Source organism: Pterocles gutturalis, unplaced genomic scaffold (assembly GCF_000699245.1).
Source record: "Pterocles gutturalis isolate BGI_N339 unplaced genomic scaffold, ASM69924v1 scaffold45480, whole genome shotgun sequence".
Lineage (NCBI taxonomy): Eukaryota > Metazoa > Chordata > Aves > Pterocliformes > Pteroclidae > Pterocles > Pterocles gutturalis.
This window is the reverse complement of record NW_010144971.1, coordinates 2,266-15,877: the sequence shown is the minus strand read 5'-3', so window position 1 is coordinate 15,877 and position 13,612 is coordinate 2,266. Positions and strand designations below refer to the sequence as shown.

The 13,612-nt window shown below is 43.6% G+C and overlaps 1 protein-coding gene across 1 annotated transcript in view; it reads right to left on the bottom strand.

The window, feature by feature from the left end:
* Positions 1-12,175, bottom strand: part of FSD2 (fibronectin type III and SPRY domain containing 2) — a 16,171-nt gene extending 3,996 nt beyond the window's left edge. The window contains exons 1-10 of the mRNA XM_010085246.1: positions 11,432-12,175; positions 11,256-11,351; positions 10,043-10,276; positions 8,719-8,741; positions 7,633-7,754; positions 6,460-6,615; positions 5,276-5,410; positions 4,297-4,450; positions 3,775-3,908; positions 1,733-1,865 (exon numbers count right to left, since the gene is read on the bottom strand). Of these exons, the coding sequence (XP_010083548.1) occupies positions 1,733-1,865; positions 3,775-3,908; positions 4,297-4,450; positions 5,276-5,410; positions 6,460-6,615; positions 7,633-7,754; positions 8,719-8,741; positions 10,043-10,276; positions 11,256-11,351; positions 11,432-12,175 (1,931 nt within the window). The remainder of the gene's footprint in view (positions 1-1,732; positions 1,866-3,774; positions 3,909-4,296; positions 4,451-5,275; positions 5,411-6,459; positions 6,616-7,632; positions 7,755-8,718; positions 8,742-10,042; positions 10,277-11,255; positions 11,352-11,431) is intronic.
* Positions 12,176-13,612: the final 1,437 nt, after the last annotated feature.

Sequence of the window (13,612 nt, the reverse complement as noted above, 5' to 3'; positions counted from 1 at the left end):
CTTCCCATCCTGGAATGAAAGAAGCTTCTGAGAGTTCACAGTGGCATCAAAAACTCAGCCTCAGAATGAGTGCCAGCTCTGTCTGTTCATGTGAAACATAAAAGCACCCTGTGGAAGTGGGATGAGATCCATTGAGGCTTATCACAATGACTTTAATGGAGAGAGTCTCCTGTCTCCTGGCTCTTTTCTACCAAGCCCTCTAGTAACATTGCATTTCCATGGAGGAACTAAGTTGTGGGCTTGTATTATTCTGTGTCTGCAAATTCTGGTCCTGGGTATGTGTTGTTTCCATGATTCTGACTGGAAACGTGCATTTTGGCAAGCTAAGTCTCTCATTTCAATGGCAAAGGGCCTAATTCTGTATTGGAAGGCAAATCTGTAGGCCAAAATATTATCAGCTAGATCTTTCAGTAAGAGGCAAGTATTCAGATCCTTCTCCTTTCCTTAGCATTTGCTTTGGCACTTAAATACCTGTTCAAATTTATCTCTAGCTGCCCAACATGTGTAAGCAGGTTTGTAGGTAACTGTGGCTGGCTGCATCTCTAATCCTCTTTATGAACTTGCATTAACTTCCAAGGGATGCCTAAGTTCCAAAGAGCAGCTAGAGATAGATTTAAACTCACAAAATCAATGAGAGCTGCTGAAAGCTCCATTAGACACTTCCTGCCATTTATTTAAAAAAAACCCAAACAGACCATCTGTGCTTTGAACTCCACCAGCCTCTTTCAAAGAAGAGGGTCAGGTGCACAGAGCACCAACAGGTTTATCTGCCCATTCTGTGGTATTTGCTGTAGTGAACAGGTTTTACATCGGATGAGTGGCGGTTTCCATTGGACAGAGCTATATAACAACTGCCCCCAAATCTCCACGTGTGGAAATGAGACCCCAGAAGGACGGGCAGAGCCTCCTGCACAGCATGCACAAGGCTCTGTCACCTCAGCAGCTTGCAGAGGAAGGGGCAGGGGCAAGAGCACCAGCCAGCAGAGAGGAGCAGCTCCTCAGGTCTTGGACGTGTGCAAGTGCTGGATCACTGTAATTAAAAGAGAACCTAATAACAATGCCCTTTTGGGGTTTTTTGAATCCCACTAGTGCTGTATTAAGAGTATATGGTGTTTGTTCATTTTTTTTCTTGTGACATTTTTCTGGGGTTTTGGGCTCTGTAAAGAATTAACTGGGAAGAAAGTTTTTGAATTTAGTAGAAGTCAATGGACACATCATGCAAAGGGAGATGTAGATAATATGTATTAGTCACCCTAGAAATTCTTAGAAAAGAGTAGCAAGCCACAGGGAGTTCAGTAATGGTCCTCAAGAGCTACAACCCCAGTGAAACCATGGGGTCTGGATAAATGGATAGGTAGTTCTACTCTCCAAAGAACTATGGGGAAAGCCTACCATTTCAAACTCAATAGTTATCTTGGGAGCCCAACTTGAAATATCTTAAAATAAATCTTGATTTTTCTAAAAGATGAGTAATCCCTATTTTAAAAGGACTGACAAAGATGTTTGCAGTTGTCTAAAACTCAAGACAACCATAGTCACTTATGCAAAAAACAAGATGGAAGGATACACACACATACAGTCCGGAAGCTTTACTTGGTACCTGGCTTGAAAGTGAGGAGAGGTGCAACACCAGTTAACCTTTTTAGTGGATTTAAATTCAAGGCAGGGGTGTGTTGCGGGCGAAGCAGCCACAAACCACATGCATTAGTACAACTGAAATTCTTCGGTATACCTCGTAAAGCTGTTATCATAGACAGGCAGATCACACTCCGGGTTTTCCAGTTCATCGCATGCAATTGTAAATCCATCATCTAGAATCGCCAGTAAAGGATGGGCCGTGTCCTCGTTAAGGCAGAAGTAGGTGCCTGCGAGAGAGGAGAATGCCTGAGGATAACTCCAGCAACTCCTTATGGCATTAGGGTTTGCAGCAAGGGTGTGCTGAAATGTTTTCTGGATCCACAAAAAAATTTACCAGTGCTCTGGAAGGAATCTGTGGCTGGCATTGAGAGGACAAAGTTGTCTATTTGGAGTTTTTTGAATAAAGGGGTGTTTCACAGCTTAACACTGTTTAGTTGCAGCCTCATGAAAAGCAGAAAAGGGGCCTTAACCTGGTTTTGAACCCAGACAGGGCTCAAAGCTGCAGACATTGTGCAGGAAGCAGCTATTCAAAGACGTGGGGTCCTCCCTGCAATGTCCGGTTTCAAGTCATCTTCCTCAGAGCTGAAGTGATGTATTTTTAATCACCAAGAGGAGAAGTGGGGCTTAAAGGCCTCTCCAAGGCCCCACTCTTCCACATAAATGCTGGGCCCAGTTTGAAGAGAAGGAACCTCTACAAAGGTGCCACACGCAGCATCCCTCGTGCTTCAGCACCTCCTCAGAGAGGTAACTCAGCCAGCCCAGGAGAAAAGTCCTTCTGCCTGTCTCCCTGTGGAGACTTCACCAGCAGGTCTGACCCGCTGCACGCTGATGAGCAGCCGTGTGTGTCACAGCTGCTGTTTGCAGTCGCTGTGTGCATATCCACCCCAGTAAGAATCTAAGGTCATTCCCAGCGTTGGAGGTGAGCGCTTGCAGCTGACAGATCAATTTGCATCAGCTGTTTGCATAATGTAGACTCAGAGAAGAGAAATCTCTCCAAATTAAATCATTATAATCAAACTGCAAGTTACTTCAATGCAAATACAATACAAACAATGAGAGGGCTATTACAGGCGTGTGCTGCTGAAAACAAACACAGGCTGTGCAAGCACAATTGGCAATGCCAAATACTGCGTTTGATTTAAGTAGCTGAAATACATACAAACAATGGTAACGCAATGACAGTCTTCCTCTCCAGGGATGTAAGAATGACCATTTCTTTTCTGTGGTGTCACTGATGTGCAGCAGACAGGTTTCTTACTGAAACAGGTTTCTTACTGAAATCCTTTCGTGGATTAATGGGTGTGTGGTCAGATTGCTGAATAATCACAATTTGCAAATCTCTCACAGAAGGTAAGTGCAGAAGAGTCACAGGTATGGTGTGAATGCATCTGTGAGTGATGTGGGAGGTCTGAGACACCCCAGTGAAGCTGGAGCATCATTATAGCAATGGTGAAGATAAAAACAAGTGTCTACCTAGAAGTCATTAAAACGAGCTTTGATTAGATGGTTGGGAGGTGAAAGGGCTTCCAACTTCCCTTTGGCGGGAAGGTTATTCCTTGCCCAGCGTGGCACTGAGGGCAGAGATGATAATGCTATGTCAGTTACCAAACACAAAGCTTCTAGCTGAAAGCTGGACTGCTTTTTCCTGATGAATAAAGGGAAACAGCCCTCAGAGCTTCCCCAGCCAAGCTGGAGACATTCTAATATACACACAGGAAGATTTTGCATATCCAAATGACTGGAAAGGGCTGACTGTCTCACCCATACTTTCCAGCAGCAGCAGCAGCATTACAAGGTAATCTCTGAAGTAAAATCACACTGTAACTTTCTTCACTGGTGTGTCAGTACTTGGCAAGCTGGCAACATCTGGGGGCACTGGGTTGATCTAGTCTTTTAGAATTTTTAGAAATTAATAACTTTCAAGTATGAAATGTACCGGACAGAAATAATTTTGAATTACAGAGCTAAAGCAATGCACTTATTGTTCCAAAAAGTGGGTTTTTTAATTCCTAAAAGGTTACCAGGTGTGTAATTAGATGTGAGAGATTAGGACCTGATCCAGAGGCCATTGAATTTTTTTTTTGAGATAACAGATGTGACAATAGGCTGCTGGAGTTGTTCCGAGCTGTACAGTACCTGTGGTGTGTACCAGGACAGGTTCACTTCTTTCACTGGAACCACCCAGGTTTAGGGCTCTAACACAAATGCGATAGCTTTGTGCTGGCTGGAGGTGAATTAGGACTTCGCAGTTAGGAATCCCAACAATAGATCTACAGAAAAGAAATAAATGGAAAATGATAGGGTAGAGAACAAAGGTAGGCCTTGGAGATTATTTTTCTGAACAACAAAGAAGAAATTACATGATCAGCTTCTCTTGTAAGCCATCAACAACACTTTACCTTGTGTAGGTGTCAGTAGCAGGGCTAAGAGATAGTCTGTAACTGACTATGTAGATTTTTACATTTGCTTCTGCCCTTTTCCCATACCCTGTATCATTATTTTCGATTAACATTTATACAATTAGTTTTACTAACAGGGATGTTTAAAAAGGTAACTTCACCAAGGGGTCACAGGTCCTTTCTTAGTGCTATCTGATGCCACATGACTTGAAATGGTTTCATCTCTACAGGTCATGGACTCGACAGAATAGTGACTCACTCAGTAATAATATCACCATTTTCTTCATCTGTCAGCTTGGACAATTCAACCGTGTAGGAATCAACAGGGTTAATGTCTCTAGATTCCCAGCACACCAATGCTGCATTTTCACAGCTTCGGATCTTTTTACTCTTTATGGTAGGTGGTGAAGGAGCTAAAAAGTAGGCAAAAGAACAATTCTAAGCTGTTGCTTGAAGATGTTTGCAACAAACATGCTTTGAAGACTTAAAAAAATAGAACAAAGTTGTTTACTAATACTACATAGTTAAAGAAACCTGCTTCCCCAAAGGACAATAAACAGCAGGCAGGGTGATTAACAGCACTATTACAAGACTTAATTTGGACTATAAGGGTCACAAGAGAATTAATCAGAGAAATAACATAGATAGAGACTGATTACACAACCATTTTCTTTCTATCAGTGGTTTTATCGTTGTCATAAAGGTGCATCTCCGCTCTAAGATGTCAAATACATCTGGAAGGAGTGCTTGAAGGTCTCACTCTGCCTTCCTCAATTTTATGTCACAATTTCACAAAAGAAAACCAGGGGCTGTATTAATCTTGTTGCACATCAGCTATTGGGAAGAAATCCTGAAGACAAGCCACACAAATCAAAATGTGCTTGACTAAACTGCAGTTACAAAGGGCAGCACAGCAGGCAAATCCACAAAATATATACAGGCTGATAAAATGAGGGCTGTGAAAGGAGTCCACCTGGCAGAATGGGGAGACTTCAGCCTTACTCCCTGCTCTCCTATATGCAAGTTATTTTGTCTCTGTGATTCTGTTTCTTCAACTCTAAAACACCGACAAATGGCCTGACAGGCTCTTCGAATAAAAGTAGGAAATTCCCATGCAGTCACTAGACTTACACCAGAAGAAACGAAGTGCCTAGAAAGCATTAGTGGCATAAAACTTGAAGACTCTGAATTTCACTATGAATTCAGGTCACATAGTCATATGAATAAAGTATTTTTACCTGTTACGTAAACTGCTTTTTCACTTGGTGGACTGGTACCAGAGACATTTGAAGCACTGACCCAAAATTCATACTGTGTATTCGGCAACAGATTAGTAATGGTGCAGTACGTTTCTTTGACTTTTAGCGTATGCTCTAAAATGAAAAAAAACCCAAATCATTCACAGGGCCTTTATACAGTTACACACCCTTCCCCAAAGCTGCCTCAGATAATGGAGTTGAGGCACATTTTTTTGTGTCCTGAGCTGAGGAGAGCTCCTTGTGCTCCATACCCTTTGATTAGCTGTCAGGCTGTTTCACCAGGCCTTCCTGTAAGGAGGGATAAATCAGATAATGCATCAGCTTCTGAAGGAGCCACATTACTCAGAACAAAAAACCCAGAAAGAAAGGTCACCCACTTGTCACTGAACTTTTTCTAAAAAGACCCTGCATGTTCCCACTCCTGGGATAATGTCTGGTTGCCTCATCCCAGCGGTGGGACAAGAGCTGAAGCTATTTCAGTACTCATTTCTTATCATCTTACAAAATTTGGACAGGTTCTGCTTTTCTTTCTAAACTGGCCATTTGGCACTCTCCTGGCTTCCACTTTTGCTGGAGAAGTGACTGGGTGTTTTCAGTAAAAGGTTCTGCAAGAATATTATTAGCAAAGGCAGTTTTGTTACAAGGCTGGGACATTTTGGGATGGCTCTGTGGTTCTTTTTGTGTGTGTGTGGGTGATGGGGAGTTACAACCTATTATTAGCACTGAGATAAACTGGAAGATGACTGTGGGGGTTTCGGTGGGCGTGCGATAATGTGATGATTTGCTGTCTAAAAATACTGTGCTTTGCAGTGGATGCAGCGCATGTGTGTCTAACACGGCGTCTGCCCCCAGGAAAGGAAATGCTACTGTTGAGACCTGACTGCATCCACTGTCCCCTTCCCACTCCTGGTATCCCAGCTGCTGCCCCGTCCCATCTTTGCTCCTGTGATGGGTCCTGCTGCAGCTGGCAGCCTGGCAGACCTGGCAGGGGAAGAGTGCCAAGGCCAGAAGCAGGTAATGTGGTGGCAGATATGGCAGTTTTGGTGGTGGAGGGAGTGCACAGAAAGTGCACTGGTTGCCACAGCAAATCCAGAGGCACTTTGGAACCAGCTGGTTTTGCCAGGGGAGGGCTGAGGTGTCCCCCTGGGTCCAGGCCTCCTTACCTGCTTGTTCATCACTGTGCCTCTCGTTGCTCACTGGTTTGTAGCACAGTTGGTAGCTCTCGACAGTGTCATCTGAGAAGAGGCCCCAGCAAACTCTCAGGGAGGTGCCAGTTGCTGCATTGGGAGCCTGGGGATTGATCACAGGGGCACTAGGAGCTGCAGAGGGGAAATAAGCATGGTGTGATGTTCACAGGCAAACACCTCTCCTCTCACAAAGGTGTTTGGACAAAGGCTAGGCACCGAATAGAGTCATATTCCTCCCACATGGAGGGGCTGAATCTGTAAATAGTTGCAGATAGTAATCAGGTCACTGGTGTATGAACTATTCTTGCTTCAAATCAAAATCAAAACAACAAAATACATAAACCTCAGCCTAACCCTTCTCTGTAAACTTGACCTCCCCTGCCTCTTTTGGCATGCTGTTCCCCAGGAGATAGTCTGGCCCTGCAGGAGCAGCATCTGACACACGCTGCACTGCTGCGGACCAGCCCCAGGGCTGAGGAGCCTCTGGAGGAAAGATGAGGGAAAAGCTGTCCAACATGAGTCAGCAGCACAGGCACACACGTAGCAAGTGCTATTTTACTTAAAGAAAACACAATGTATGGGCACAAAAACACACAGTGTTCTTTTTGACCATTTGTGGTGTTCCAGAAAAGGTTTTAAATCTTTCCTATTTTTATTTTTTTAACTACTAGAAATTTGTTTGGGTTTTGCTCTGGTTTCTGTGGAAATCGTTTGCTAAATAGCAGAGGAACAAGCCACTGAAATACGGTTATTGACAGAAGCTGTACAGGTTGTTTAAAGCAGTCTGGTATCCTTCTGTATTTTGTTCAAACAACTACACGGTAAGACAAGTTATCAGCAGCTGAGCATGCCTGACCCCTCAACAGAAGGGGGAAGTCTTCTAGGAAATTATCCAGCAAAAGCAGGGCAGACCAAACTTGTCAGTTCTGGTAATTTTACACTGAAAACAAATGAAAAAAAAAGTAATCCAAAAATAGCTTCCAGTGTATCTGTATATATAGGCAAACAAAAAAATCCAGAGGGAAAACTAGGGAGAAGATAATTCTGCATCTGCACTTCTCCTTTAAAAGAAGTAATGGACTTCTGTTTAATGAATATCCTTAATTAAATGTAAATAGGTCTGAAATAATTATCAGATAGGAAGAGTACCTGGAATAGTATTTATGGAGTTCATTAGTTGTTCAACTTCAGAGAAATCTATGACGCGCTCTTCAAAGTCTGGCTGTGTTGAAAGCTCTAAATCTACTTCTTTCTTTAAGAATTCTTTGAGTCTGTAATTGTAGGGGAAAAAATAAATGTCTAATTGGAAGTACCATGGTGTTGGAGATACCTTTCTATGATACCTATTGGTAAGAGGAAAAGAACAGCAAACTCTGAAATAACAGCTAATAATTTCCTTAAAAGAATGTCCTCATAGTTGTACAAAGCTCAGCCTCCCCATGCCCTTCGCTTGGAGATACATGGCCATACATCACATCAGTGCTCCAGGCTGCCAAACAGAGTTGGATGCTGAGGGGACTGAGGGACCCCGCTTTGTGTGCCCCGCTCACGCAGCGAGCTGGCTGCTGCACACTGCACTCCCACTGAGCAGGTGAGTGAGATTTCCCCAGTGCCCCTCGGAGGGAAGCAAGCTATGAGCTCCATGACTTTCATTATTTGGAATTTATGACACATTTCCTAATTCAATACCTCATGGTTTGAAACAAAGGGGTATCTTTTCTCTGTTCTTTCATAAAAGATGGCAGTCAATTTAAATGTATATTTTTTTGTAATTGATTTAGTGTGCCTTAAGATTTCTTCCAACTGCTCCAAGAGTTCCCACAGTGTGACTTTCTACCCCTCTATATTAATGCATAAATAAACCCGTTGCTAATCTATTTAGGGAGCTCAGGTTTAGGAAGATTTGTATCCAGAGCATTTCTTTCAAGATCTTTAGCAATCCTGTTTCTCAGTCACTGAAATTAGTTCCTTATGACTAAGATGAAAACAGTGATTCATGCTCTAACTCTCCTTTTGGGTTTTTGAAATTGGCTCAAAACTAGTTTTGAGTGTTAAACTTCTTTGAGCAACTTTTCCTGCTGCAGTTTAAACCAGTAATGCTAAAGATTTCAATAACTCTGGTAGCTTAGATGGTATTTGTGTGCCTGAATGGAGTCCAGAACATGCAAGCATCTCCAATAACATGTCCAATTAGGAGGAAGAAATGTGACACAAAATCACAGACTGTGATACTACCTGTCAACCATCGTTACTGCTGCCTGTAGAAAAAAAGAGAGAGAATGTTAAAGACAGAAAAGATACCTTTCTTGCATTAGTCCAGAGTCAGACTACGTCATGCTGTTGACTTGTCTTACATGAATTGTCCCAAATGCAGCCCTTAGAGTGAACTAACTGTCTCTCACCCAGCTCTGAGAACAAAGCCATGCCCAACTGTCTATTCAAAGGGACAGATCTTGGCTGAATTTACAGTAAGATAATGTGCCATTTCAGGCAGTGACCAGTGTCTACCCATCTAGACTCTAGACTGTACCCTTCCTCTGTTGTCCAAAGTGCCAACAGATCCTTCACAAACAAAAACCAACAACAGCTGGGGAAAATAACTTAGTGAAATTATCTGCCCTGGAGGGAGGCTGAGCAGTACATATTACTGGAAGACAGACATACAGCCCATGGAGAAACCAAAGCAGCTGAGAGCTCATGGCCAAGAACTATTCACTTCTTGGTGAATAATGGTTCATAGGGGTGATGTAAAACTGCTTACAAGCTAAGGAGAAAATAAGGTTATTCCAGAGATGCAGAGGAATGGGAAAAGTCAACTCATGTGAAGAACTCATCAGGCTGGAGTGGCACAGCAAGCTGAGCCATTGGAGCAGACTGGAAGTATTAGGAGATTTGTTTACTGTCCAGTTCAGAAGTTACTGTGGCTGTGATATAGAAATGCTCCCACCCACCTGAATCACAGGACCGCTCAGATTAGAGCAATCACTCATCGGCAGTGAAAACTGTCATTTTTCCCCAATTATTTTTCTACCTGCTAAAGAAAAATAACTTATTGACACCTCCTCAACAGTGGGATTTATCCATTACTTTGCAGGAGCTCCTGATGTATTTAGTCTGGAGCTTCCTGTTCAGCTGAACTTTCCAACAAAATGAGCAAGAAAAAGAAACGTCTTCCAAAGTGGTTGCATCAGCCTGCCTGCTGTGAGCCCAGAATAGAGCAAGACAGCTGAGCCTGCATAAGGCAATGAACATGAAGTGCTTCCTGAGTTTCCCAATATAAGCTTATTAGAGAGCTATCTTCTCTCTGTACCCCAGTGAGACTCAGAAATCATTGAGCATCCAAGTTACACACTTCTGCTGCTGCTTCTGCATTTTGCCCCCACTGTGTTGCCCCACTGAGTCAATGCCACCATGCCAAGCACCTGGAGCAGTGACAGCACCATGGACTGAGCACTTCAAATGCTCTCCAGCAACAAAGCCACATGGGACGTCCCAGCTGGACACTACTTGCAAGCAGCAAAAGCATTTAGAAGGGGTCTTGCCAGTTAAAGCTCTTTACCTTCATAAAATTGGCTTTGTCATTTTCCAGGAAAAGCTCCTGGGTTCTGTCTGTCAGCTCCTTACAGGTATCGAGATGTTCCCCACAACTGACCAGCTGCCCATATAAAGCTTCCAGCTTCTGCCTCTTCTCTTCCCCCAGTGCTTCCAACTGTTCTTCGTACTTCTGAGCAAGCACTTGCACTGCATCGTTGTAATGCACCTCGAAGTTCTGCTCCTGCCTCCCAAAGTTTTCCTGCAAGGCATTGTTCCTTGGTGTCAGGCCTGATCTATAGCTCAGCCAGAAAAAAATCTTATTCAGGTCTGCCTAAAATTCTCCTTGCAATGGAGGCAAGGCCAGTACACAGAAACTGTAATTTGACTAATTTGCATCTTTAGGGGTTTATTCTAATAATTTGCCCGCACAGAGGCACAAGAGATTTGAATTTGGTTCCAGATATAATAAGACCATCAGAAACTATACTAAAAACAATGATGCAAGGCAACTGTCTCCAACCAAAGCCCAGAGAGCACCACTAGGGATATATCCTAGCCATCATCTCACAAGTGTTTCCACCAACACAGTCAAGCACATCCTTCCGCGAGAGAAACCATGGCAACCCAGTGGGGTCCATGGATTCGCATCCCAGCTGAGCAGCTGATGCTGGTACCCTCACTCGCTGCTGGAGGAAGCATTAGGAAGGAAGATGTAAGGAGCAGGCCAGGATTTACTGCCAGCAGCTGCCCACTGCTCAGGCACCGATGTCCTGTGCCACATGCAACAAAGACAGTAGGTGCCTTGAGTTCCTGCTTCAGTGTGCCTTGCTGCAGCTGGGCCCCTTCCCCAGGGCCAAGCTGACATCAGGCGAGCAGGAGTCCAGGGGTTTGCCTGCACCTGGCACTTCTGTGAATGAAACTGAGTGAACACAAGGGGTACACTCTGGATGGACTAGTTAGATCACAGCTCCATGGACATTTAAAACTAGGATAACCTGAGGGGGTGTCACTTTATTTCTGAATGCAAGTGTCTGTGCAAATGCTTAATGTGGTTTTACTAGCCCACTTAAAAAAGTCATTAGGATGGATTTTCCTGAGTACCTCAGTCTAGGCAAACCCCAAGATAACTCTGTGCTCTGTTACCATAATTACTTACCTCATAAACAACTGAACACTGTGGCTGTCAAAATTATTCTAACCCCAGTACCAAAAAATTAGCCCATGAAAAAATGCCTTACCTCTACAGTGATGAAGATTTCCTCCAAGTGACTGGCAAAGTTTTCCATCTGAGCAATCTGCTCTTCCAGCTTGCACATGTTTTTATGAATCTCCTCCTACCAAAACACCCAGCATGATTCTTAGTATATCCGAACATTGTTTTAGAGGCACTGCAGTACACTTGTATTGCTCTTACCTTTTCACTTTCCACAGCACTGGGGAGCCGAGCCACTTCATGATCCTTGTGCTCACCAAAGAGTTTGTCAAAAGCTCGGATTGGCATCTTGCAGGTACAACAAAAAACATCTGCCGCTTCCTCCTCCTCACTGACAGCCTGACTGCTCCACTCATCCGACATGCCACTGCTGCTAAGCCCATCTCTGGAACATATGTGGCTCTCAGCCTCATCCTCTGCTCTGGCTTTGCTCTGATCTTCATCTTGAGAAGCCTCGCGAGGAAGTGCCTGTTGCTTTGTGCTTTGACTTCGATCTTTCACTGGAGAGCTGCTTTTTGATGGATTATATATGGAGCCTTGTGATCCTGCTTTTTCTGTGTGAGCAGGTGGCCATCTGCTCTCTGCCATCTCCAGATGTCCTCCAAGAAGCTCAAGCTCTTTTTCTCTATCCTCATCAAGTCCATACATCTTAGCCAACTCTGCAACCTCCTTTTCCAAGTCATATCCAGCTTCTTGTGAGCGCTGAAATTTTTCATTACTCAATGCAGATTCCCTTCTCATATCCCCCTGAGATTGGTCTCCTTGACGAGACAGCTCTTTGGGAAAGATATCAAACCTCTCCTTTGATCCATAAAGATCCATGTGATAAAATATCAAGCCTTCAGCCTCACTTTCACTAGACTCTGGGACTGGTGGGGAAGCTAAACGACCAGACAACTGGTCACTAGTTTCACATGCCCTTGTGCTGCCAGATCTGGATGACATTGGTATCCTCAGTGAGGTTTTTGAGATGACTGGTCTCAATCCTGTAAAAGATAAGAAAGATCCTTAGCTACATACTTAGATATTAAGCATGAGTTTTTCTGGCTTAAAAATATCTAGATGGAATAGGTTTGGCTGAGGATTGCTCAGGATGTGGAGGCAGGCATGGGAAAGACCAAAGCTGGTCTTCCTCTGAAGTGAAGACATGGGAAGCTTGTTTTTTCTTCACCTCCATGCAGAGCACAGCAGAGGGCTGTCTCTGGTCTGCATCCTATGTTTTCTGAGTGGCTCAGCTGTGACTCAAATGTTTGATTTCCAAACTGTGGAGTAGCCTTGTCCTTAGCTCAACACTGCGACTGTGCTTCAGGCGCACTTAGTGCTGTTCTGTGCAATTGGGATGGCCTGGCTTGAAGTCTGATCGCCCTTCAGCTGCTGTCAAGCGCTCTTTCTGAACTGCCAGTTAGGTGTACTGTAGAATGCCCTCTCTTGTGACCACTGATGCCACATAACACACTAGTAAATGCCCTGAAAAATCCTGTTCTGGATTTTTCAAGTTGCCATTCTTGATACTGAAACTTGAGGCTTCTTTTAACATGGTTCTCAGTCCAGGTCCTTTCTAGAGAACAGGGAAAAATACTGCCCTTTGGGGGGTTCTCAGATGATATGAAAATATATATTTTAACATAAATGAAGCTCAGAAAAAGATTTATTATGATCTCTATCATAAAGCATACCGTAACTAGAAAGCAAGGCAGGTCATTGACCCCTGAATTGAGAGAAGTCTGCTCTGACCTGGAGCTCGCACGTTTTGTCCATTCTGTGCAATGAGGGAGGTGTGAAAAGAGCATGTGGATGTGAAATACAAAGCTGTATGACAAAGCAGATGCACACGGGACAACATTAAAGGTGCTAAAGCAATTTTAACACTGACTCTCCAAGACCACTCTTTCAAACCAGCCTGTATACAACAGCATACAAAATAATGTTAGGACAGAGACAGTTCTCTGTCAGAACTGAAATGTCCCCACAGCCTTCCACTGTCCACCAGCACGAACAAAAGCATGGCTACAAAACTAGTCAGGTCAATTTTCTCAGCAGTTTACTACTGCAGTCAAAAGAGTTCATGGAAAAATTTCAGCTGAATATTGATGAACCTGTAGTTACATCTAGTCCTAGCTCAGTGAAGCATATGAAAGCTTTAAAACCACTTTCTCACAGAAAAAAAAACCCAAAAGGTCAGTCAGACATTAAGGTTATCAAAGCTTCTGCAGAAGCTTTCTCATAAGCTCTGCTTTCAAACTACTTTTTATGGTCTTTGGAGTTTTGAGTACTTGCTCTCACCTCAACTTCATTTCATCAATACTTTACCAATATTCCCAAGGATTACTTAGCTAACAAAGTAAACTTCTCCAACCGGTGAATAATGCTAAGAAACTTCCC